Here is a 27,776-nt window from a genome sequence, read left to right as displayed (position 1 = left end):
TGGATTTTCTGACCTCTGTCAGAAAATTTTTCATAGATAGGGAATCTATTATGGTTAGAAAACCACCCTTGTAGCTGTAACAAGGGAACTCTTCTCCAGATTCACTTTCCATCCGTGGGAATGTAGAAAAGACAACAAGATCTCTGTATGAGAGTTTGCTTGTTGAAAAGATGGCGCCTGAACCAATATGTCGTCCAGGTAGGGCGCCACTGCAATTCCCAGAGACCTGATCACTGTCAAGAGAGCCCCCAGAACCTTTGAGAAAATTCAGGGAGTGTGGCAAGGCCAAACGGAAGAGCCACAAACTGAAAGTGTTTGTCTAGAAAGGTGAATCTCAGGAACTTGTGATGATCCCTGTGGATGGGAACATAAAGATATGCATCCTTCAGGTCTATAGTCGTCATGAACTGACCCTCTTGGACCAAAGGAAGAATGGAACGAATGGTTTCCATTTTGAAGGACGGTACCCTGAGAAACTTGTTGAGACACTTTAGGTCTAAAATGGGTCAAAAGGTTCCCTCTTTTTTTGGAAACCACAAACAGATTTGAATATAATATTAGACCCTGTTCCCTTACTGGAACAATCACTCCCAGGGAGGAAAGGTCCTGAACGCAGTTCAAGAATGCCTCTCTTTTTACCTGGCCTGCAGATAATCTTGAGAGGAGGAATCTCCCCCTAGGAGGTAAAGTTTTGAATTCTATTTTGTAACCCTGAGATACTATGTCCACATCCCAAGGATCTGGGACATCTTGTATCTACACTTGACAAAACAGGGAAAGTCTGCCCCCCCCACTTGATCCGATCCCAGATAGAGGGCCAACCCTTCATGCTGACTTAGACTCAGCTGAGGGTTTCTATGATTGCTTACCCTTATTCCAAGATTGATTGGGCTTCCAAGAAGACTTGGACTGTTCCTGCTTGGAAGAGGGAGAGGAAGACTTTTAAAGTTACGAAAGGAACGAAAATTACTTTGATGTCCTTTAAGGTCTGTTCTTCTTATCTTGGGGCAGAAAAGACTCTTTTCAACCCGTAATATCAGAAATTATTTCTGCCAGACCAAGTCCATACAAGGTCTTACCCTTGTAAGGAAGCGCCAGAAGCTTGGACTTGGAGTTGACATCAGCTGACCAAGATTTTAGCCACAAAGCCCTGCGGGCTAAGAAAGTGAAGCTAGACAACTTGCATGTTAGCATCAGAAATAAAGGAATTGGCTAGTTTGAGAGCCTTAATCCTATCTTGGATCTCCTCCAACGGAGTCTCTACTAAAATTGATTCAGACAAGGTGTTGCACCAATAAGATACCGCACTTGCTACTGTGGCAATACAAACTGCAGGTTGCCATTGAAGACCTTGATGAAGATACATTTTTTTCAAATAAGTCTTCAGCTTTTTGTCCATGGGATCCTTAAAGAAGCAGCTATCCTCTATAGGGATCGTCGTTCTCTTAGCCAGAGTAGAAATAGTCCCTTCTACTTTAGGCATCGTGTACCATGAATCTTTAATGGAGTCAGCAACAGGAAACATCATCTTAAAAACGGGAGGCGGGAAGAAAGGTATCCCTGGCTACTCCCATTCCTGTGAAATAATCTTCGTCACACGGTCTGGAACAGGAAACACTTCCACAGAGGAAGGAACATCCTATTATTTATTAAGTTTACTAGACTTCTTAGGGTTGACAAAGACAGAAGTATCGGAGTCGTCCAAAGTAGCCAATACCTCCTTTAACAGTACACAAAGGTGTTCAAACTTATATCTGGTTTACTTTTTCAGTATCAGATGAAGGAATTATACTGTCCGAATCTGAGATTTCACCCTTTAGAGGCTACCGACGTATCCTCCTCATCAGATTTATGAGGGAGGGCAACCTGCATAGACATAGGTGGAACAGAAACCTTACTATCGGAATGTCTAATTTTCCTCTTGCGTTTTCCCAGCATAGGAAAAGCAGATAATGCTGCAGATACCACAGAAGATACATGTGCAGCAAAATCTGCAGGTAAATAAACTCCTCCAGGAGGCTGAGAAGAACCGCAGGGCACTGCATGTGACGCCATTGAGACTTGGGATGTTTGAGGAGAAAGCTGTGGCATTGCCTGAACAGCATCATCCTGGGAGACATTAGGCTCAGAGGGCAACAATCTATTTTTATTCTCAAGAGTTGTGGTTAAGCATGCAGAACAGAATTGCATGGGCATAACAAATTGTGCCTCTAAGCATAGCAAGCGTTTAGTAAAAGACACAGAGTCTTGCTCTATGCCCATATATCAGCCAAATAAAAAGTATAGCAAGCATTTAGTAAAAGACACAGAGTCTTGCTCTATGGCCATATAAAAAAAACAAAAAAACAAAAAAAACAACTTTTTTCTTTTTATTTTATGCAACTTTAATACCGTCTTTAAAAAGAAAAGACCAATTTTTCTCAAGCGTTTCATAGCGTGATATACGCTAAATAAGCAAAACTAACAGAGACTTCCACACCTAAGCTTTGACTGAGGTGTCTCAACTGACCTCCGGACTAGGATTCCCAAAGTACAGAAGATGACACAGACCTCCTGCTGACCAAGGGAAGCTTGCAATGTCGGAAGACGCCGCTCCGCTTATAACTAAAAGCGGAAGAGCGGGTCACATGACCATACGGCTGACACAATTGCGCAGCTAAAAATGAAAGCGTGCGTATAGAAAAACCGCCTCACCTTGAATCCGTGTCTAGGAGTCTAAACACCAAACATACCCGCATCTCATGAGGAGGATATTAAAGGCATATTCCCTCAATTTTAAAAGTGAAATAAAACCTGCAATCTAGCTGTCCAACAGGAAGACAGCTCACAAGGCGTGAAAAGACACATACTCCTTACAGATACCTGTAGAAAAAACAGAATTTATGTTTACCTGATAAATTTCTTTCTCCAACGGTGTGTCCGGTCCACGGCGTCATCCTTACTTGTGGGATATTCTCTTCCCCAACAGGAAATGGCAAAGAGCCCAGCAAAGCTGGTCACATGATCCCTCCTAGGCTCCGCCTACCCCAGTCATTCGACCGACGTTAAGGAGGAATATTTGCATAGGAGAAACCATATGGTACCGTGGTGACTGTAGTTAAAGAAAATAAAATATCAGACCTGATTAAAAAAACCAGGGCGGGCCGTGGACCGGACACACCGTTGGAGAAAGAAATTTATCAGGTAAACATAAATTCTGTTTTCTCCAACATAGGTGTGTCCGGTCCACGGCGTCATCCTTACTTGTGGGAACCAATACCAAAGCTTTAGGACACGGATGAAGGGAGGGAGCAAATCAGGTCACCTAAATGGAAGGCACCACGGCTTGCAAAACCTTTCTCCCAAAAATAGCCTCAGAAGAAGCAAAAGTATCAAACTTGTAAAATTTGGTAAAAGTGTGCAGTGAAGACCAAGTCGCTGCCCTACATATCTGATCAACAGAAGCCTCGTTCTTGAAGGCCCATGTGGAAGCCACAGCCCTAGTGGAATGAGCTGTGATTCTTTCGGGAGGCTGCCGTCCGGCAGTCTCGTAAGCCAATCTGATGATGCTTTTAATCCAAAAAGAGAGAGAGGTAGAAGTTGCTTTTTGACCTCTCCTTTTACCTGAATAAACAACAAACAAGGAAGATGTTTGTCTAAAATCCTTTGTAGCATCTAAATAGAATTTTAGAGCGCGAACAACATCCAAATTGTGCAACAAACGTTCCTTCTTTGAAACTGGTTTTGGACACAGAGAAGGTACGATAATCTCCTGGTTAATGTTTTTGTTAGAAACAACTTTTGGAAGAAAACCAGGTTTAGTACGTAAAACCACCTTATCTGCATGGAACACCAGATAAGGAGGAGAACACTGCAGAGCAGATAATTCTGAGACTCTTCTAGCAGAAGAAATCGCAACTAAAAACAAAACTTTCCAAGATAATAACTTAATATCAACGGAATGTAAGGGTTCAAACGGAACCCCCTGAAGAACTGAAAGAACTAAATTGAGACTCCAAGGAGGAGTCAAAGGTTTGTAAACAGGCTTGATTCTAACCAGAGCCTGAACAAAGGCTTGAACATCTGGCACAGCTGCCAGCTTTTTGTGAAGTAATACCGACAAGGCAGAAATCTGTCCCTTCAGGGAACTAGCAGATAATCCCTTGTCCAATCCTTCTTGAAGGAAGGATAGAATCCTAGGAATCTTAACCTTGTCCCAAGGGAATCCTTTAGATTCACACCAACAGATATATTTTTTCCAAATTTTGTGGTAAATCTTTCTAGTCACAGGCTTTCTGGCCTGAACAAGAGTATCGATAACAGAATCTGAGAATCCTCGCTTCGATAAAATCAAGCGTTCAATCTCCAAGCAGTCAGCTGGAGTGAAACCAGATTCGGATGTTCGAACGGACCCTGAACAAGAAGGTCTCGTCTCAAAGGTAGCTTCCAAGGTGGAGCCGATGACATATTCACCAGATCTGCATACCAAGTCCTGCGTGGCCACGCAGGAGCTATCAAGATCACCGACGCCCTCTCCTGCTTGATCCTGGCTATCAGCCTGGGGATGAAAGGAAATGGCGGGAACACATAAGCTAGTTTGAAGGTCCAAGGTGCTACTAGTGCATCCACTAGAGCCGCCTTGGGATCCCTGGATCTGGCCCCGTAGCAAGGAACTTTGAAGTTCTGACGAGAGGCCATCAGATCCATGTCTGGAATGCCCCACAGGTGAGTGACTTGGGCAAAGATTTCCGGATGGAGTTCCCACTCCCCCGGATGCAATGTCTGCCGACTCAGAAAATCCGCTTCCCAATTTTCCACTCCTGGGATGTGGATAGCAGACAGGTGGCAGGAGTGAGACTCCGCCCAAAGAATAATTTTGGTTACTTCTTCCATCGCTAGGGAACTTCTTGTTCCCCCCTGATGGTTTATGTACGCAACAGTCGTCATGTTGTCTGATTGAAACCGTATGAACCTGGTCCTCGCAAGCTGGGGCCAGGCCTGGAGAGCATTGAATATCGCTCTCAGTTCCAGAATATTTATCGGTAGAAGAGATTCTTCTCGAGACCAAAGACCCTGAGCTTTCAGGGATCCCCAGACCGCGCCCCAGCCTATCAGACTGGCGTCGGTCGTGACAATGACCCACTCTGGTCTGTGGAACATCATCCCTTGAGACAGATTGTCCAGGGACAGCCACCAACGGAGTGAGTCTCTGGTCCTCTGATTTACTTGTATCTTCGGAGACAAGTCTGTATAGTCCCCATTCCACTGACTGAGCATGCACAGTTGTAATGGTCTTAGATGAATGCGCGCAAAAGGAACTATGTCCATCGCCGCCACCATCAAACCGATCACTTCCATGCACTGAGCTATGGAAGGAAGAGGAACGGAATGAAGTATCCGACAAGAGTCCAGAAGCTTTGTTTTTCTGGCCTCTGTTAGAAAGATCCTCATTTCTAAGGAGTCTATAATTGTTCCCAAGAAGGGAACCCTTGTTGACGGGGATAGAGAACTCTTTTCCACGTTCACTTTCCAGCCGTGAGATCTGAGAAAGGCCAGGACAATGTCCGTGTGAGCCTTTGCTTGAGGAAGGGACGACGCTTGAATCAGAATGTCGTCCAGGTAAGGTACTACTGCAATGCCCCTTGGTCTTAGCACCGCTAGAAGGGACCCTAGTACCTTTGTGAAAATCCTTGGAGCAGTGGCTAATCCGAAAGGAAGCGCCACGAACTGGTAATGTTTGTCCAGGAATGCAAACCTTAGGAACCGATGATGTTCCTTGTGGATAGGAATATGTAGATACGCATCCTTTAAATCCACCGTGGTCATGAATTGACCTTCCTGGATGGAAGGAAGGATAGTTCGAATGGTTTCCATCTTGAACGATGGGACCTTGAGAAATTTGTTTAAGATCTTGAGATCTAGGATTGGTCTGAACGTTCCCTCTTTTTTGGGAACTATGAACAGATTGGAGTAGAACCCCATCCCTTGTTCTCTTAATGGAACAGGATGAATCACTCCCATTTTTAACAGGTCTTCTACACAATGTAAGAACGCCTGTCTTTTTATGTGGTCTGAAGACAACTGCGACCTGTGGAACCTCCCCCTTGGGGGAAGTCCCTTGAATTCCAGAAGATAACCCTGGGAGACTATTTCTAGCGCCCAAGGATCCAGAACATCTCTTGCCCAAGCCTGAGCGAAGAGAGAGAGTCTGCCCCCCACCAGATCCGGTCCCGGATCGGGGGCCAATATTTCATGCTGTCTTGGTAGCAGTGGCAGGTTTCTTGGCCTGCTTTCCCTTGTTCCAGCCTTGCATTGGTCTCCAAGCTGGCTTGGCCTGAGAAGTATTACCCTCTTGCTTAGAGGACGTAGCACCTTGGGCTGGTCCGTTTTTACGAAAGGGACGAAAATTAGGTCTATTTTTTGCCTTGAAAGGCCGATCCTGAGGAAGGGCGTGGCCCTTACCCCCAGTGATATCAGAGATAATCTCTTTCAAGTCAGGACCAAACAACGTTTTCCCCTTGAAAGGAATGTTTAGTAGCTTGTTCTTGGAAGACGCATCAGCCGACCAAGATTTCAACCAAAGCGCTCTGCGCGCCACAATAGCAAACCCAGAGTTCTTAGCCGCTAACTTAGCCAATTGCAAAGAGGCGTCTAGAGTGAAAGAATTAGCCAATTTGAGAGCATTGATTCTGTCCATAATCTCCTCATAAGGAGGAGAGTCACTATCGAGCACCTTAAGCAGTTCATCAAACCAGAAATATGCGGCAGTAGTGACAGGGACAATGCATGAAATGGGTTGTAGAAGGTAACCCTGCTGAACAAACATCTTTTTAAGCAAACCTTCTAATTTTTTATCCATAGGATCTTTGAAAGCACAACTATCCTCTATTGGAATAGTGGTGCGTTTGTTTAAAGTAGAAACCGCTCCCTCGACCTTGGGGACTGACTGCCATAAGTCCTTTCTGGGGTCGACCATAGGAAACAATTTTTTAAATATGGGGGGAGGGACGAAAGGAATACCGGGCCTTTCCCATTCTTTATTAACAATGTCCGCCACCCGCTTGGGTATAGGAAAAGCTTCTGGGAGCCCCGGCACCTCTAGGAACTTGTCCATTTTACATAGTTTCTCTGGGATGACTAAATTTTCACAATCATCCAGAGTGGATAATACCTCCTTAAGCAAAATGCGGAGATGTTCCAATTTAAATTTAAATGTAATCACATCAGATTCAGCCTGCTGAGAAATGTTCCCTAAATCAGTAATTTCTCCCTCAGACAAAACCTCCCTGGCCCCCTCAGATTGGGTTAGGGGCCCTTCAGAGATATTAATATCAGCGTCGTCATGCTCTTCAGTAACTAAAACAGAGCAGCCACGCTTACGCTGACAAGGGTTCATTTTGGCTAAAATGTTTTTGACAGAATTATCCATTACAGCCGTTAATTGTTGCATAGTAAGGAGTATTGGCGCGCTAGATGTACTAGGGGCCTCCTGAGTGGGCAAGACTCGTGTAGACGAAGGAGGGAATGATGCAGTACCATGCTTACTCCCCTCACTTGAGGAATCATCTTGGGCATCATTGTCATTATCACATAAATCACATTTATTTAAATGAATAGGAATTCTGGCTTCCCCACATTCAGAACACAGTCTATCTGGTAGTTCAGACATGTTAAACAGGCATAAACTTGATCAGAAAGTACAAAAAACGTTTTAAAATAAAACCGTTACTGTCACTTTAAATTTTAAACTGAACACACTTTATTACTGCAATTGCGAAAAAACATGAAGGAATTGTTCAAAATTCACCAAATTTTCACCACAGCGTCTTAAAGCCTTGAAAATATTGCACACCAATTTTGGAAGCTTTAACCCTTAAAATAACGGAACCGGAGCCGTTTTAAGCTATAAACCCCTTTACAGTCCCTGGTATCTGCTTTGCTGAGACCCAACCAAACCCAAAGGGGAATACGATACCAAATGACGCCTTCAGAAGTCTTTTATAAGTATCAGAGCTCCTCTCACATGCGACTGCATGCCATGCCTCTCAAAAACAAGTGCGCAACACCGGCGCGAAAATGAGACTCTGCCTATGCTTGGGGAAAGCCCCTAAAGAATAAGGTGTCTAAAACAGTGCCTGCCGATATTATTATATCAAAATACCCAGATAAAATGATTCCTCAAGGCTAAATATGTGTTAATAATCAATCGATTTAGCCCAGAAAAAGTCTACAGTTTAAATAAGCCCTTGTGAAGCCCTTATTTACAATCGTAATAAACATGGCTTACCGGATCCCATAGGGAAAATGACAGCTTCCAGCATTACATCGTCTTGTTAGAATGTGTCATACCTCAAGCAGCAAGAGACTGCAAACTGTTCCCCCAACTGAAGTTAATTGCTCTCAACAGTCCTGTGTGGAACAGCCATGGATTTTAGTTACGGTTGCTAAAATCATTTTCCTCATACAAACAGAATTCTTCATCTCTTTTCTGTTTCTGAGTAAATAGTACGTACCAGCACTATTTGAAAATAACAAACTCTTGATTGAATAATGAAAAACTACAGTTAAACACTAAAAAACTCTAAGCCATCTCCGTGGAGATGTTGCCTGTACAACGGCAAAGAGAATGACTGGGGTAGGCGGAGCCTAGGAGGGATCATGTGACCAGCTTTGCTGGGCTCTTTGCCATTTCCTGTTGGGGAAGAGAATATCCCACAAGTAAGGATGACGCCGTGGACCGGACACACCTATGTTGGAGAAAGAAAGAACAGAGTAAACCTACTCTGGCTTTATATAACTAGGGCAGCAATATGTTAGGAACAGAGCAAGGACCAGTTCACTACTTCCTAACTGATAAAAAGCAACCACTACTCTACTGAAGAGATTAACGTGGACTAAGCTAAACTCAAATCCTTGCTTGCAGAGAAAAGTACCCAAAAAAGTAATTCATATCTTCAGACACCAAACTTCACCTCCTCCATTGACAGAGGCAAAGAGAATGACTGGGGATTATGGGTAGGGGAGTGACACTTAACAGCTTTGCTGTGGTGCTCTTTGCCTCCTCCTGCTGGCCAGGAGTGATATTCCCACTAGTAATTGGAATGACGTTGTGGACTCTCCATATCTTAGGAAAGAAAATACAATTTGTTTGCAGAAATAAAGTGTTTATCCACGATAATATAAAGCTTAATTTATCTTTAGTCTGTATTTATTATTAGACTATTTTCTTACGGTTTGTGTCCCATCTAATTTTGCAAGAGACAATATAGTAATATTTTTCTCCAATTGCTGCCATAAAAAGTGTGCTTTGTTTGTTTATTTATGTTGGTGTTAAGCTGCATTTTATTGTGGTTGGATGTGTCATGCTCAGTATTGCCTTGTTGCCGTTACCACACATGGTCAGTAAATATGCCCCATTATTGAAAGCTGTATTGCTTTTCTAGTGCTGTGTAACGACATAGACGTTTTGTTATTTTAATTATATATAAATTATCCTAGAAAAAAACAACAACTTTTTTTTATGTTTTACGCTACTATATAGTTTCTTCCCTGTGTGTGTGTGTGTGTGAGGGTTGTGTCTGTCTGTCCCTCCCTGACTGTGTGCCTGTCTATTTTTGCCTCATCTTACTGGCATCTGAAGAAGAAAATGCTCTTTTTAGGTATATAATTATATACAAAGTAATAAAAGTGTATAACTGCGTATTACAGGTTTTTGTATGACACCGTAAAAATTTGGAGTTGAAAAAGTGGGCAACTAAGAAATTTCATGGGACCCCACTAGCTCTTGGGCAATTTTTTAAATATATATATATATATATATATATATATATATATATATATATATATATATATATATATATATATATATATATATATATATATATATATATATATATATATATACACATTATTATTCTTTATTTATAAAGCGCCAACAGATTCCGCAGCGCTGTTCATATGTAACAAAGATAAAAGGACAGTACAATATGAGACATCAGACAAAATTTAACAAACAAATACAGGAGGAATTGGGAGCCCTGTTCCCGTGGGAACTTACAATCTAAATGGGTAGGAGGGTGAGAAACAGGAGGTGGGGACTGCAAAGATGGGAATGATGTTAGTGTGAAGTTAGATGCGGGCAACTATTAGGCAAGTGGAATTCATTAGTTACTGATTTGGTTATAGGCTTCCCTGAACAAGAAGGTCTTTAGGGAGCGTTTAAAGGAGGAGAGGTTGGGGGAAAGTCTGACAGCTCAAGGAAGTGCGTTGCAGAGGGTTGGTGCCGCAAAAAAGAAGTCCTGTAGTCTAGCATGAGAGGAGGTGATGGTAGAAGAGGCAAGAAGTAGATCGTTGTTGGATCTTAGGGGACGGGCTGGAGTATATTTGTTGATGAGTGAGGACAGGTATGGGGGGGCTGCATTGGTAAGGGCTTTGTAGGTCAGAGTGAGAAGTTTGAATTTAATTCTGCTGTGAATGGGGAACCAGTGAAGGGACTCACAGAGGGGTGCGGCAGATACAGAGCGTCGGGAGAGGTGGATTAGCCTAGCAGAGGCATTTAGGATGGATTGGGGGGAGAGGCGGGAGAGAGGAAGGCCAGTTAGTAGGTTGTTACAGTAGTCAAGCCGGGAAATTACTAGGGAATGGATTAGCTGTTTAGTAATTTCAGCACTCAGACACACATACATTCCACTTTATTAAGTCTCTTTATATGTTTGAAAGTTTCTATCATGGTACCTCTTTCCCTTCTCTTCTCTAAATTATACAAATAGAACAATAAGGACTTACAGGAGTGATGTATCCCAGCACATCGCCAGAGACAAACCGCTCTTTCGCCTTCTTTGCGCAGTAATTTCTGTGCTCCTGCACTATGTCTTTGGCCTTGATGTCGGTGGAAACCAGTCCTCGAGCTTGCACAGGGTTATCAGAAAGACGAGTCTGCAACCCAAAGAGAACAGAGATTATTACAACTGTTAGGGATAAGTATACAAACGCACAAGGTGTTGTACACTGTCCTATTAGAGCTGGCAAACATTCTTGCTTTTTCTACATATTTTTTTTTTACTCTCTATACGAAGGTGATATACACTTATACATAAAAACATACTCCAAATATATCCGAATATATATATATATATATATATCTCATTTTTTATTAAACAATAAAATGTCAAATTTCATAAATATTCTCCATTGTTTTTTGTTGTAGATTTGGTAAATAATATTTAATGTTAAGAGATAGGAAAATAACTTTTTTTCAAGCACTTAAAGGGACATGAAACCCATTTTTTCATTTTATTATTCAGATAGATCATACTATTTTAAACAACTTTCCAATTTACTTCTATTATATAATTTGCTTCACTCTGTTTGTATCCTTTGTTGAAAAGTTATTTGAAACTGCATGCTTTATCTGAATCATGAGAAATCAAATGGGTTTCATATCCCTTTAATAAATCAAAAAATAAGCAACCCATTTACTGCAAATGTTTAGGATTTCTCCAAAAAAATGCATAATATTATATACTGTTTTATGTGACTGAAACTCAGGGTTTAGCAAAGAATAGTCCGGGGGAACTTAAAGGGATATTAAACATTTTCAGATTGCACTATAAAATATTTATTTGTGTATAGTGAAATAACTTTGCAATATACTTCCATTATTTATGTTATTCTTGTTTGTTGTAATTTAACTCTGAATTCTTGTTATAAGAGGAAATGCAGACTCCAGATTTTACACTGCTATATATCCACACAGCCATTGGTTGCATACTTTAGTGATGCACTTTTAACTGTCTGTGATTGGCCTCAGCAGAGAAGGACACCTAGGTTACAACATGTGTCTACTGCTTTATTGAAATCAAAACTTTACACTTTTTAATATTTAAAAGGGACATGAAAAACTTTTTTTCCTTCATGATTCAGATACAACATACAATTTTAAACAGCTTTCCAATTTACTTCTATTATCTGATTTGCTTTGTTTTTGGTTATCCTTTGTTAAAATTGATTGATGGCTGCACATGTGTGTCTTGTTGATGGCTTGCCTGATGAGCTCCCAGTAGTGCATTGCTGATTCTTCAACAAAGGTTACCATGAGAATGAAGCGAATGTGGTCATAGAAGAAAATTAGAAAGTTATTTTAAATTTCTAGTAAAAAATAAACGTTCAAGATTTAGATAGGGCATGTAATTTTAAACAGCTTTCCAATTTACTGTTATCATCAATTTTGCTTTGTTCCCTTGGTGTTCTTAGTTAAAAGCTAAACCTAGGTAGGTTCATATGCTAATTTCTTTCCTTGAAGGCCACCTCTTATCTGAATGCATTTTGACATTTTTTCAACACTAGAGGGCATTAGTTCATGTGTGCCATATAGATGGCATTGTGCTCACGCCCATGGAGTTACCTAGGAGTCAGGACTGATTGGATAAAATGCAAGTCTGTCAAAAGAACTGAAATAAGAGGGCAGTCTGCTGAGGCTTAAATACAAGGTAATCACAGAGGTATAAAGTGTATTAATATAACAGTGTTGGTTATGCAAAACTGGGGAATGGGTAATAAAGTGTTTATCTATCTTTTTAAACAATACAAATTCTGGTGTAGACTGTCCCTTTAAATGAAAAGGTAATGAGAGACAGAAAAACGAGACATGTTTTGCATTTAAAAAAATTGAAACAAAGCCTTTTAGGTATTGTGATTTGATATCATTGGCCTTGATCATAACCTACCGGCGATTTGCTTGTGAAAACACTTGTTGTTTTCATACCGAATTGTTATGTGTGATCACATTGCTATATAGTTTGTTTGTTAAACCCAGTCACCAAAAATTAGTTTTAAACCTAAAAGCTCACAAAAAAGGACTTTTACTTTTTTTTAAATAGAAACTGGGAGGTTTCAGGAAACTAATATAATAGCCCATTCACACCTGTTAAGGTTAAACCAAATCTACATTTATGTAACACCTTTTTCACTCTGCACGGAAAATACTCATTTGTATTTGTAATATTAACCTATTGTCATCAGAATACATCCTCAACACTCATTAACCATTTGAATGCCATACATACAGTATATTGGCATAATGGATATACTTCTATAGTCACTTCAGGACACCAACATCTATAATAGTGGTTAATTATATTTCATTTTTATTATTTAATTGTCTCACTTGCACTGTTGTGATTGTCACTAACAGAGCTGGCATTATTAAAAACAGAATTTATGTTTACCTGATAAATTACTTTCTCCAACGGTGTGTCCGGTCCACGGCGTCATCCTTACTTGTGGGATATTCTCTTCCCCAACAGGAAATGGCAAAGAGCCCAGCAAAGCTGGTCACATGATACCTCCTAGGCTCCGCCTTCCCCAGTCATTCGACCGACGTAAAGGAGGAATATTTGCATAGGAGAAATCATATGATACCGTGGTGACTGTAGTTAAAGAAAATAAATTATCAGACCTGATTAAAAAACCAGGGCAGGCCGTGGACCGGACACACCGTTGGAGAAAGTAATTTATCAGGTAAACATAAATTCTGTTTTCTCCAACATAGGTGTGTCCGGTCCACGGCGTCATCCTTACTTGTGGGAACCAATACCAAAGCTTTAGGACACGGATGATGGGAGGGAGCAAATCAGGTCACCTAGATGGAAGGCACCACGGCTTGCAAAACCTTTCTCCCAAAAATAGCCTCAGAAGAAGCAAAAGTATCAAATTTGTAAAATTTAGTAAAAGTGTGCAGTGAAGACCAAGTCGCTGCCTTACATATCTGATCAACAGAAGCCTCGTTCTTGAAGGCCCATGTGGAAGCCACGGCCCTAGTGGAATGAGCTGTGATTCTTTCAGGAGGCTGCCGTCCGGCAGTCTCATAAGCCAATCTGATGATGCTTTTAAGCCAAAAAGAGAGAGAGGTAGAAGTTGCTTTTTGACCTCTCCTTTTACCAGAATAAACAACAAACAAGGAAGATGTTTGTCTGAAATCCTTTGTAGCATCTAAATAGAATTTTAGAGCACGAACTACATCCAAATTGTGCAACAAACGTTCCTTCTTTGAAACTGGATTCGGACACAAAGAAGGCACGACTATCTCCTGGTTAATGTTTTTGTTAGAAACAACTTTCGGAAGAAAACCAGGTTTAGTACGCAAAACCACCTTATCTGCATGGAACACCAGATAAGGAGGAGAACACTGCAGAGCAGATAACTCTGAAACTCTTCTAGCAGAAGAAATTGCAACCAAAAACAAAACTTTCCAAGATAATAACTTAATATCTACGGAATGTAAGGGTTCAAACGGAACCCCCTGAAGAACTGAAAGAACTAAATTGAGACTCCAAGGAGGAGTCAAAGGTTTGTAAACAGGCTTGATTCTAACCAGAGCCTGAACAAAAGCTTGAACATCTGGCACAGCCGCCAGCTTTTTGTGAAGTAAAACAGATAAAGCAGAAATCTGTCCCCTCAAAGAACTTGCAGATAATCCTTTCTCCAAACCTTCTTGAAGAAAGGATAGAATCTTAGGAATTTTTATCTTGTTCCATGGGAATCCTTTAGATTCACACCAACAGATATATTTTTTCCATATTTTATGGTAGATTTTTCTAGTTACAGGCTTTCTGGCCTGAACAAGAGTATCAATGACAGAATCTGAGAACCCTCGCTTTGATAAAATCAAGCGTTCAATCTCCAAGCAGTCAGTTGGAGTGAGGCCAGATTCGGATGTTCGAACGGACCTTGAACAAGAAGGTCCTGTCTCAAAGGTAGCTTCCATGGTGGAGCCGATGACATATTCACCAGGTCTGCATACCAAGTCCTGCGTGGCCACGCAGGAGCTATCAAGATCACTGATGCCCTCTCCTGATTGATCCTGGCTACCAGCCTGGGGATGAGAGGAAACGGTGGGAATACATAAGCTAGGTTTAAGGTCCAAGGTGCTACTAGTGCATCTACTAGAGTCGCCTTGGGATCCCTGGATCTGGACCCGTAGCAAGGAACCTTGAAGTTCTGACGAGAGGCCATCAGATCCATGTCTGGAATGCCCCACAATTGAGTAATTTGGGCAAAGATTTCCGGATGGAGTTCCCACTCCCCCGGATGAAATGTCTGACGACTCAGAAAATCCGCTTCCCAATTTTCCACTCCTGGGATGTGGATTGCAGACAAGTGGCAGGAGTGAGTCTCCGCCCATTGAATGATTTTGGTCACTTCTTCCATCGCCAGGGAACTCCTTGTTCCCCCCTGATGGTTGATATACGCAACAGTCGTCATGTTGTCTGATTGAAACCGTATGAATTTGGCCTTTGCTAGCTGAGGCCAAGCCTTGAGAGCATTGAATATCGCTCTCAGTTCCAGAATATTTATCGGGAGAAGAGATTCTTCCCGAGACCAAAGACCCTGAGCTTTCAGGAGTTCCCAGACCGCGCCCCAGCCCACCAGACTGGCGTCGGTCGTGACAATGACCCACTCTGGTCTGCGGAAGCTCATCCCCTGTGACAGGTTGTCCAGGGTCAGCCACCAACGGAGTGAATCTCTGGTCCTCTGATCTACTTGTATCGTCGGAGACAAGTCTGTATAATCCCCATTCCACTGACTGAGCATGCACAGTTGTAATGGTCTCAGATGAATTCGCGCAAAAGGAACTATGTCCATTGCCGCGACCATCAAACCTATTACTTCCATGCACTGCGCTATGGAAGGAAGAGGAACAGAATGAAGTACTTGACAAGAGCTTAGAAGTTTTGATTTTCTGGCCTCTGTCAGAAAAATCCTCATTTCTAAGGAGTCTATTATTGTTCCCAAGAAGGGAACTCTTGTTGACGGAGATAGAGAACTTTTTTCTACGTTCACTTTCCACCCGTGAGATCTGAGAAAGGCCAGGACAATGTCCGTATGAGCCTTTGCTTGTGGTAGGGACGACGCTTGAATCAGTATGTCGTCCAAGTAAGGTACTACTGCAATGCCCCTTGGTCGTAGCACCGCTAGAAGGGACCCTAGTACCTTTGTGAAAATTCTTGGAGCAGTGGCTAATCCGAATGGAAGTGCCACAAACTGGTAATGCTTGTCCAGAAAGGCGAACCTTAGGAACCGATGATGTTCCTTGTGGATAGGAATATGTAGATACGCATCCTTTAAATCCACCGTGGTCATGAATTGACCTTCCTGGATGGAAGGAAGAATTGTCCGAATGGTTTCCATTTTGAACGATGGAACCTTGAGAAACTTGTTTAGGATCTTGAGATCTAAGATTGGTCTGAATGTTCCCTCTTTTTTGGGAACTATGAACAGATTGGAGTAGAATCCCATCCCTTGTTCTCCTAATGGAACAGGATGAATCACTCCCATTTTTAACAGGTCTTCTACACAATGTAAGAATGCCTGTCTTCTTATGTGGTCTGAAGACAATTGAGACCTGTGGAACCTCCCCCTTGGGGGAAGCTCCTTGAATTCCAGAAGATAACCTTGGGAGACTATTTCTAGCGCCCAAGGATCCAGAACATCTCTTGCCCAAGCCTGAGCGAAGAGAGAAAGTCTGCCCCCCACCAGATCCGGTCCCGGATCGGGGGCCAACATCTCATGCTGTCTTGGTAGCAGTGGCAGGTTTCTTGGCCTGCTTACCTTTGTTCCAGCCTTGCATTGGCCTCCAGGCTGGCTTGGTTTGAGAAGTATTACCCTCTTGCTTAGAGGATGTAGCACTTGGGGCTGGTCCGTTTCTGCGAAAGGGACGAAAATTTGGTTTATTTTTAGCCTTGAAAGACCTATCCTGAGGAAGGGCGTGGCCCTTACCCCCAGTGATATCAGAAATAATCTCTTTCAAGTCAGGGCCAAACAGCGTTTTCCCCTTGAAAGGTATGTTGAGCAATTTGTTCTTGGAAGACGCATCCGCTGACCAAGATTTTAGCCAAAGCGCTCTGCGCGCCACAATAGCAAACCCTGAATTTTTCGCCGCTAATCTAGCCAATTGCAAAGTGGCGTCTAAAGTAAAAGAGTTAGCCAATTTGAGAGCATGAATTCTGTCCATAATCTCCTCATAAGAAGAATCTTTATTGAGCGACTTTTCTAGTTCATCGAACCAGAAACACGCTGCTGTAGTGACAGGAACAATGCATGAAATTGGTTGTAGAAGGTAACCTTGCTGAACAAACATCTTTTTAAGCAAACCCTCTAATTTTTTATCCATAGGATCTTTGAAAGCACAACTATCTTCTATAGGGATAGTAGTGCGTTTGTTTAGAGTAGAAACCGCCCCCTCGACCTTGGGGACTGTCTGCCATAAGTCCTTTCTGGGGTCGACCATAGGAAACAATTTCTTAAATATAGGGGGAGGGACAAAAGGTATGCCGGGCCTTTCCCATTCTTTGTTTACAATGTCCGCCACCCGCTTGGGTATAGGAAAAGCTTCGGGGGGCCCCGGGACCTCTAGGAACTTGTCCATCTTACATAATTTCTCTGGAATGACCAAATTCTCACAATCATCCAGAGTAGATAACACCTCCTTAAGCAGAGCGCGGAGATGTTCCAATTTAAATTTGAATGTAATCACATCAGGTTCAGCTTGTTGAGAAATTTTCCCTGAATCTGAAATTTCTCCCTCAGACAAAACCTCCCTGGCCCCCTCAGACTGGTGTAGGGGCACTTCAGAACCAATATCATCAGCGTCCTCATGCTCTTCAGTATTTTCTAAAACAGAGCAGTCGCGCTTTCGCTGATAAGTGGGCATTTTGGCTAAAATGTTTTTGATAGAATTATCCATTACAGCCGTTAATTGTTGCATAGTAAGGAGTATTGGCGCACTAGATGTACTAGGGGCCTCCTGTGTGGGCAAGACTGGCGTAGACGAAGGAGGGGATGATGCAGTACCATGCTTACTCCCCTCACTTGAGGAATCATCTTGGGCATCATTTTCTCTAAATTTTGTGTCACATAAATCACATCTATTTAAATGAGAAGGAACCTTGGCTTCCCCACATACAGAACATAGTCTATCTGATAGTTCAGACATGTTAAACAGGCATAAACTTGATAACAAAGTACAAAAAACGTTTTAAAATAAAACCGTTACTGTCACTTTAAATTTTAAACTGAACACACTTTATTACTGAAAATGTGAAAAAGTATGAAGGAATTGTTCAAAATTCACCAAAATTTCACCACAGTGTCTTAAAGCCTTAAAAGTATTGCACACCAAATTTGAAAGCTTTAACTTTTAAAATAACGGAACCGGAGCCGTTTTTATATTTAACCCCTATACAGTCCCTGGTATCTGCTTTGCTGAGACCCAACCAAGCCCAAAGGGGAATACGATACCAAATGACGCCTTCAGTAAGCTTTTTCTATGTATCTGAGCTCCTCACACATGCATCTGCATGTCTTGCTTCCCAAAAACAACTGCGCAATAGAGGCGCGAAAATGAGGCTCTGCCTATGATTAGAGAAGGCCCCCAGTGAAAAAGGTGTCCAATACAGTGCCTGCCGGTTTTTTTTACATAATTCCCAAGAATAAAATAACTCCTCAAAACTATGAAGTATTAAAAATGCTTATATATCAATCGTTTTAGCCCAGAAAAATGTCTACCAGTCTTTAAAGCCCTTGTGAAGCCCTTTATTCTTATTTAATAAAAATGGCTTACCGGATCCCATAGGGAAAATGACAGCTTCCAGCATTACCAAGTCTTGTTAGAAATGTGTCATACCTCAAGCAGCAAAAGTCTGCTCACTGTTTCCCCCAACTGAAGTTAATTCCTCTCAACAGTCCTGTGTGGAAACAGCCATCGATTTTAGTAACGGTTGCTAAAATCATTTTCCTCTTACAAACAGAAATCTTCATCTCTTTTCTGTTTCAGAGTAAATAGTACATACCAGCACTATTTTAAAATAACAAACTCTTGATTGAAGAATAAAAACTACATTTAAAACACCAAAAAACTCTAAGCCATCTCCGTGGAGATGTTGCCTGTACAACGGCAAAGAGAATGACTGGGGAAGGCGGAGCCTAGGAGGGATCATGTGACCAGCTTTGCTGGGCTCTTTGCCATTTCCTGTTGGGGAAGAGAGTATCCCACAAGTAAGGATGACGCCGTGGACCGGACACACCTATGTTGGAGAAATTGTGTTTTTATAGGAGATTGCGACTTTCATAGTAAACTTTTCTAATCCGTTTACATCTGTACCACTGCTAACCCTAAATGCATTATTTAGGTTGTCAGGTTAAGCAGACTGTTTTTCTATCACTATTTGGTCTCTTTGCAACTTTCACAAGTGGTTTTAAATAATATTTAATTTCTATTGTTTGTTAAAGCACGTTTCCATTTTGCTGTGAACTGAAAACAAAATGGTGACTATAAGTTACTATGCAAAAGACTTATAATATATATATATATATATATATATATATATATATATATATATATTATTATTATTTTTTTATTTTTTTTTACTGGATTTTAACTTTTCATACTATAAATCTTAACCCCGCAACCTTGCTACTTTGTATCTTCCTAAGAGACCCTTAAACAAGACAAGAGGTTTTAAAAACACAATTTTAATACCGCAAGTAATATTAATGATAATCAAAACAGTGCGAGAGAGACTTAAAGGGACAGTCAACACCAGAATTTTGCAACAATTTTTTTTTTTTGCAACAATTTTAGACTTAAATTACAGAAAAAGGAGGAAAAATAATAAAAATATACTGTGCAGTTGTACTATAAACATTTTATATGAAAATCTCAAGGTATTTACTGCCCATTTAAAGCTGCAGACAGACCTATCAGTATAAGCACTGACAAATAATGTACTCCTATTCTTCCCTAGAGTTTATAGAATTAAATCCCTACTCCCTTACCTTTGGCTCCGGGGTCTTCAGAGACGCTTTCTTTGCATCAGTTTTTGACAGTGTTGCATTGATTACGTAGCAGGTGGATGTCACTAAGAGAAGGAATCCCAGAAGCTTCATCATCCTTCTTCAGACGAGACTCTCTGCAAGAGAAGAATTATCCACAATGACACAGCAGATAGTATCCGGAGCCCTGATTACTGCTGCTGGAGTGTGGGAGGGAGCCTGGCACACAGCTGGAGGCTATGTCTAACCCCTTCACTGCTATATGCCCATGTCTAGCCCAAGCAGACCAGAAAAAAAAGGGAATATCATAAGTGTTATCCTTTATCCGGGATTAAACACCCAAAGAATTTGTCAAAGATCTGATTTTTAAGTGTAGAACTGGCAACCAGTCAAACTTTCTTACGTTTTCATTAGCTTAATGAGACATTAATACAGTGTATACATATAAAAAAACTGCAATATACTTTCATTATTTATTTTAGCCCCCTTTTCTGTAATTCCAAACTGAAATTGTGAGCATTTCAGTTCCTGTTAGAAATGGAAGTACAGAACACTGTTATATGCCACACAGCCATTGGCTGTACACTCTAGTGACCTATTTATAACTGTACCTAATTGGCCACAGCAGAGAAGGTCACCTAAGTTACAACATGGCAGCTCCCATTGTTTTATAGACAGTAAATCTTTATACTTATTTTGTCAATATAAAAATGAAACAAAACCGCTAATTAAAGTTTAAAAAATACATCTACATATTATTCTCAGACTAATCTATTTTTTGAATGCATCATTCTATCTAGCATTTATTTAGATATTTTTTAATATATATATTTTTATTTCTGTAGTGTAGGGCCCTATCCCTCCCTCTCCCTTCCATCCAGTACTTTACGTAGTGTAGGGAATGCCATACCCCTCCTCACTGGGCCGCCACACACCGCTCCCAATGGGAACCAATGAATGATATGTGTCACTCTCTTTAACAATCAGCGATCTGCCTTCATATAGTAAGTGAGCATGATCAGCGCTCCCTTACTACATAAAGGCAGATTCTTTCTGCCCCAGCTGCAGTCTACACTGTCTAAGCTGACTGCGAGGACCATAGCATGTGCCTCTGTACTACACCAACAAAGTACGCTGGGCTAAGTACTGTGTAACGTAGTACCTACGACCAATTGGTGCAAGGGGTTAATCTTTAAAAACACGTTTCCATAAGAAACATTTGCTATGTACGATTTCTACTACAGATGTAATATATAAATAAAACTATAACATATTTAAGGGACATAAAAGTCAGAATAAAAACTTTCATGATTTCAATAGAGCATGCTCAATTTATGAGACTTTTCAGTTTACTTCTATCACCAAATTTGCTTCATTCTATTGATATCCTTTGTTGAAAAGAGCAGCAGTGCACTACTGGGAGCTAGCTGAGCACATCTAGTGAGTAACTGACAAGAGGCATATGTGTATAACCACCAATCAACAGCTAGCTCCTAGAAGCGTACTGATATTCTACCTAGGTATGTTTTTCAGCCGTGTCGGATCTAGCAGGAGGAATAGCCGGCCATGCAGTGCTGAATGGACTAGCAGCTTTATAATAAACTATTACTGCAGGTTATGGGACTGGCTTCTATAACAAAACATTAGGTGCAGAGCTTACTTACTTTATAACATAATATTACATCTTGCTTGTTCTCTTATATACTGCACTGCACAAAATAGAATATTACTGCATGCTACGGAGCCTGATTACTTGCAATATTTCTACAGGAACAGAGTTGCTCACTCTGGAACTAAGAATATTACTGTATTTTATGAAGCTTGCTTATTTTTTAATAGAACATTAGTGATGCAAGTTAAATGCTCACAGTGTAATAAAATAATACTGTAGGTTATGAATATATATTAATTAGAAGAGAGAGAACAGCACTCCTGAGATAGAACAAAAGCTAGAATAACTTCCATGCCTGGTCATTTTTATTACTACTCAGGGTGCGCGTTCTTTTAGCACACTATGCCCTTTCAGAGAAAAAATATCCTGTAGCATCTCAGTCTGACCCTGCCCAATGACAGTCCAGCACCAGGCAATTCTTCTCTGAACAAGAGAAACAACAACCTCAGATGATTGTTTCGGCCTTCTGTGGGCCTCGTCAGTGAGGTGCAGTTGTATCTCTCTAAGGGCATGTGTGCAAGGAGTCCACGTCTGGTTTCCCCCATTACTCTTAGGGTGACCCAAGAGTAATTTGCATAAATATTAGAAGAGAGAGAACAGCACCCCTGAGATAGAACAAAAGCTAGAATAACTTGCATGCCTGTTCATTTGTATTACTACTCAGGGTGTAACATACATGTATATACATACACACACACACACGTGGTTTGTATTTGTATTCTCCCAGAGTGTATAGGACATTGAGAACATGTACATTAAGATTCTGTAGTCTTAAATACATTTTTTATTGAAAATCTAAGGTGTTATAGTCATTTATAAGAAAATCGCGATTAAATTGTGATTTTTTTTTTGCCCATATCACCCAGCCCTACTAGAGTGCATTTAAAGGAATCTCAAACCCTTAACTTCCTGCATGCAATATAAACTCATTCTTTAAAAGGGACACAACACGTGCAAAAAGAAAGTGTTTGAATATGTAAAGAGCCTTTTATTATTGCGCTGCCGCTTACATGCAACTTTGTGTTTAACCATTAAAAAGTGATTAAACACATAGTTATAGCCACCATTCACCAGCTACCTCCCAGTACTGCATTGCTGCTGCCGAAGATAGGTGCATATGTTTTTAAACAAAGGATACCAAGAAAAAAAAAAAGTAAAATTTGATAATAAAAGTGAATTTAAAAGTGCAATGCAGTGATTTAATTCATAATCCTTAAATTAAAAAACGACCTTTATGTACAAGTTTTGGCTACCAGTTTAAAAACTAATACAGTATAAAAATGAAATGACTTGATCGTCCCTTTAACTCACCCAGGACTGATAAATAATGACTTGGGCTCAGTGCTAAATATTTAAAAGGCTGTACTGGCCTACATATGAACAGCGTCATCTTCCACTGAGTATTCCACTGTCATTTAGATTTTGTAATCAGATGAGAAAAAAATGCCTTTTTGGCTATGAATCATCTATATTGGTCATGCCAAAAAGGGAAATAATTACAGTAATATATAATAGTGGTTTGTTGATGCTTTGAAGCTAGAGGTAAGGTTGATGTTATAATGAATTCCACTAAGTACCAGGATATTTTTTTTTTTGCTTCTGACAAGAAATCTTTCAAGTGGACAATAATCCCAAACATGGTTGCGAGGACACCAAATTAATGTTTTACAATTGCCATTATACACTCTGGAGTTAAATCCGTTATCCGTTTAATACGTGTGGACAGATTAGAAGACGACACTCTACAAGTGCTCCAATCTTGAAATGAAAGGAGTGACCCAATATCCCTCCATGTGAGTGTGTCAACCTTATACATTACAGCAAGAGGGTCATTACTGTTATCTGTACCAAGGAAGCTTGGTACAGATGTCAATACATTTGAAAACCTATTTTTTGCAGAAATAAAAAATCCCACTAATCAAAAAAAAGGTTCGGAGTTTGCCAAAATATTGTATTTAATATGAAAGTAGATGGCTTCCCTTATATTAGAGTACAAGAGGTAGATTTATCAAGCAGTGAATGCTGCAATCTACCCCTGAAGTTTCAGGTCGCCTGAAACTTAATTAAGAAGCAGCGGTCATAACTCATCCACCATCTCTGAGGTGGCAGACAGCAATCATCCTAATCAGATACGATTGAATGATTGACAACCACTGCTAGCGACCAATTGACTGCGAATGTGTAGGGGGTGGCATTGCACAAACATTTCACCAAAAATGCCGACAGCGTATGCTGTCGGCATTTAGCGATGTCGGGAGGAAATGATCCGCTACAGCGGATCATGTCCGTCCGACATATGATAAATCTACCCCCAAATATCAATTACTATTTGTGTGATATTATTTTCACTTTTTCTACATTTCATGAAGATGCCAATAATTCTAAAGTTGACAGCATATCTTAAAGGGACATTAAACTGCTGGGTACAACTACAGTAGCAGGGAACTACCCAATATGCTATTGTTTCTGCTCTTGTGCCATTTTCTTTCTTTTTTTAACCCTTTACAGCTGCTGGTTGGTGAAACTGTGAATCCTTATTCTGGGCATCACCAAACTTGGTACACATGTATTGTTGCATTATTTGACTGAAGCTGTGCGATTTCACAGATCAGTGATTTTACTGGCTTACCTTGCACTTTGGGTTAGTTTACACAATGGAAAGCAAAATATATACATTTTTGCATTTTTTTCCACACTTAGTTACATAATAATCAGGAATAATTGAAGAGTAATGCAGTCATTGCAAAACAGTACAGCTCCTGCTCTGTGTTGTGCACGCTAAATTGAAGCGCACAATATTTCTTGTCAAAAACAATACAATATCGCTGATCTTTCGATGTGCACCACTTCCATCATACGGTGCGAAAATACGTAAAGGGATATGAACCCCAAGAATGTTCTTTTGTTATTCAGACAGAGCAGACCATTTTAAAAAACGTTTCCATTTTACTTCTATTATCAAATTTGCTTTGTTCCCATGATATTCTGTGTTGAAGAGATACCTAGGTAGGCATCTGGAGCACTATATAGCAGGAAATAGCGCTGCCCTCTAGTGCTCTTGTAAATGGATAACATTCTTGTAAAACTGCTGCCATATAGTGCTCCAGAAATGGCTCGGCTATTAAGCATACATTCCTGCTTTACAACTAAATATACAAAAGAGAACCAAAATAAATTGATATTAGAAGTAAATTAAAAAGGGTTGGTTAAAATTGCATGCCCTGTCTGAATCATGAAAGAAAACATGTGGGTTTCATTTCCCTTTAAATTGCAATATGGCAGGACCCAGTGTGAAGATGCAGAGTTTCCCTAACCAGCATTTGCAAGGAGTGAAAATAAGATAAAGAATTTTAAGAAAGCTGCAGGCACAGGACAAAAACATAGCTATTTTAGTGGTACCAGGATGGTTAATGATTTAAAAGCACCCAGAGTATCTCAACCACCCCCCCACACACACAAAAATAAAATAAAATACTGTCACAGTCTATGATCTCTCAAACACAAAAAAGCAGGTAATTTCCTATACCCAGCACGGTCCATAAATATTTGAAACCTAAAATCTGCGCCTTTTTTAACAAAAATATAAAAAATTGTTGTGATGTTGACTATATGTTTTTGTGTGCAGTATATGGCCAGAGTTAAAGGGACATGAAACCCAAAATTTTTCTTTCATGATTTAGAAAGAGAATGCAATTTTAAACAACTTTGTTATTTGCTTCTATCATCTAATTTGTTTTATTCTCTTGATATGCTTTGCTTAAAAGCATATCTAGATAGGCTAAGTAGCTGCTGATTGGTTGCTGCACATAGATGCCTCGTGTGATTGGCTCACCCGTGTGCAATGCTATTTCTTCAACAAATGATATTTAAAAAATTAAGCAAAATAGATAATAGAAGTAGATTGGAATATTGTTTAAAATTGTATTCTCTATCTAAATCATGAAAGAAAACTTGTGGCTTTAGTGTCCCTTTAAAGCTTCAAATTTCAAAAACAATAAATTTATACACACTTTCATGTTTGAGTGAGAACATAAACGTAAATAGACAGTAAACTCATACCATATATCAGCAGTTAGGCACTACATTGCAAAAACATAAATTATACTTACCAGATAATTTCCTTCTGTATAAGGAGAGTCCACGGCATCATTCTCTACTGTTGGGAATTACTGAACCTGGCCACCAGGAGGAGGCAAAGACACCCCAGCCAAAGGTCTAAATACATCTCTCACTTACCCCATCCCCCAGTCATTGTGCCGAATGTAGCGGGCCGCCCATCGGAGAACACGGGCGGGGGCCGTGGACTCTCCTGATACAGAAGGAAATTAAATTATCTGGTAAGCATAATTTATGTTTTCCTTCTTAAAGGGCCATAATACTAGGGTTGCCACCCGACCCTTAAAATACGGAATCGTCCCGTATTTGAGAAGAAAATAGTGCGTCCCGTTTTGAATCAATATGGGACGGGATTTGTCCCGTATTTTCTCTATATGTGTCAATAGAAGAAAAAAAATGCTGTTTGACTTCAATACTTGTTTGCCATGTTTAATTACCCATGATGACAAGTCATAGTCCTAACAAAAAATGGCTGTTATTTGGTCTAGCGGGGAAATCCTACACCGAAATCACCTACACCCAAACTTCCAAAACAAAGTGCGAACGAGCCCACACACAGGGGGCTTCCTCCACATGATCTTACCAGTGACGTATGGCACTGCCCTCTCACGTCACACCAGCTTTTCCATCCTCCAGCCGAGCGCGCGCAGGGCGGGGGAGTTCGCCAATCACTGACTTTGTTTTTCTTAGTGTCGCTGCTGGTACGGGAAGAGAGATAGCAGCAGCTGTCGCTATGGTGAAAAACGCCGGCCTCGAGAACCACCGTATCAAGAGCTTCAAGAACAAGGGGCGAGATGTGGAGGTAGGTGCGGAGGCCGAGTAAGAGGTCAGTTTATTTAGATCAGGTTCCCACTGGAAGCCAAGGGCCAGAGGCCACGGTAAGGTGATTACCGAGTGTGAGCTTGCCAGCTATACAGTAAGGGTATTAGTGATAATTTAAAGTTTTAAACCCATTGGATTTAGATTAAATAGTTATTATTTAGGAGCTTTATCAACATTTATTGTTTCCCATTCACGGATGTTGCTTAATGAACCCACCGACCGATCATATACTCATCTTGTAAATAGCTAGCAGAAGCACTTAGTTGTAGGACATTTCAGTTATTTTAAGGCCTACATTTCATTTATATATAATATAGGGTTTAATGCTGTGCAATTAAATGCTAGAAAAGTATGTGTGAATGTGTTGCAAGTCCACATATGTATTTACTCATGTCATTTGTATTTGTATTCACATTTACATATATAAAAGAGAAACACATATACAGGGAGTGCAGAATTATTTGGCAAGTTGTATTTTTGAGGATTAATTTTATTATTGAACAACAACCATGTTCTCAATGAACCCAAAAAAACTCATTAATATCAAAGCTGAATAGTTTTGGAAGTAGTTTTTAGTTTGTTTTTAGTTATAGCTATTTTAGGGGGATATCTGTGTGTGCAGGTGACTATTACTGTGCATAATTATTAGGCAACTTAACAAAAAACAAATATATACCCATTTAAATTATTTATTTTTACCAGTGAAACCAATATAACATCTCAACATTCACAAATATACATTTCTGACATTCAAAAACAAAACAAAAACAAATCAGTGACCAATATAGCCACCTTTCTTTGCAAGGACACTCAAAAGCCTGCCATCCATGGATTCTGTCAGTGTTTTGATCTGTTCACCATCAACATTGCGTGCAGCAGCAACCACAGCCTCCCAGACACTGTTCAGAGAGGTGTACTGTTTTCCCTCCTTGTAAATCTCACATTTGATGATGGACCACAGGTTCTCAATGGGGTTCAGATCAGGTGAACAAGGAGGCCATGTCATTAGATTTTCTTCTTTTATACCCTTTCTTGCCAGCCACGCTGTGGAGTACTTGGACGCGTGTGATGGAGCATTGTCCTGCATGAAAATCATGTTTTTCTTGAAGGATGCAGACTTCTTCCTGTACCACTGATTGAAGAAGGTGTCTTCCAGAAACTGGCAGTAGGACTGGGAGTTGAGCTTGACTCCATCCTCAACCCGAAAAGGCCCCACAAGCTCATCTTTGATGATACCAGCCCAAACCAGTACTCCACCTCCACCTTGCTGGCGTCTGAGTCGGACTAGAGCTCTCTGCCCTTTACCAATCCAGCCACGGGCCCATCCATCTGGCCCATCAAGACTCACTCTCATTTC

At 40.6% G+C, this 27,776-nt stretch overlaps 1 protein-coding gene across 1 annotated transcript in view; it reads right to left on the bottom strand.

The window, feature by feature from the left end:
- CHID1 (chitinase domain containing 1) overlaps positions 1 to 27,776 on the bottom strand; it is a 1,450,539-nt gene that overhangs the window by 1,401,649 nt on the left and 21,114 nt on the right. Inside the window, exons 2-3 of the mRNA XM_053720199.1 lie at positions 19,813 to 19,946; positions 10,765 to 10,914 (exon numbers count right to left, since the gene is read on the bottom strand). Coding sequence (XP_053576174.1) covers positions 10,765 to 10,914; positions 19,813 to 19,926 — 264 coding nt within the window. The 5' untranslated portion in view covers positions 19,927 to 19,946. The remainder of the gene's footprint in view (positions 1 to 10,764; positions 10,915 to 19,812; positions 19,947 to 27,776) is intronic.

Source organism: Bombina bombina, chromosome 7 (assembly GCF_027579735.1).
Source record: "Bombina bombina isolate aBomBom1 chromosome 7, aBomBom1.pri, whole genome shotgun sequence".
Lineage (NCBI taxonomy): Eukaryota > Metazoa > Chordata > Amphibia > Anura > Bombinatoridae > Bombina > Bombina bombina.
The sequence above is the reverse complement of the archived record's forward strand: the minus strand, read 5'-3'. Positions and strand labels throughout refer to the sequence as shown.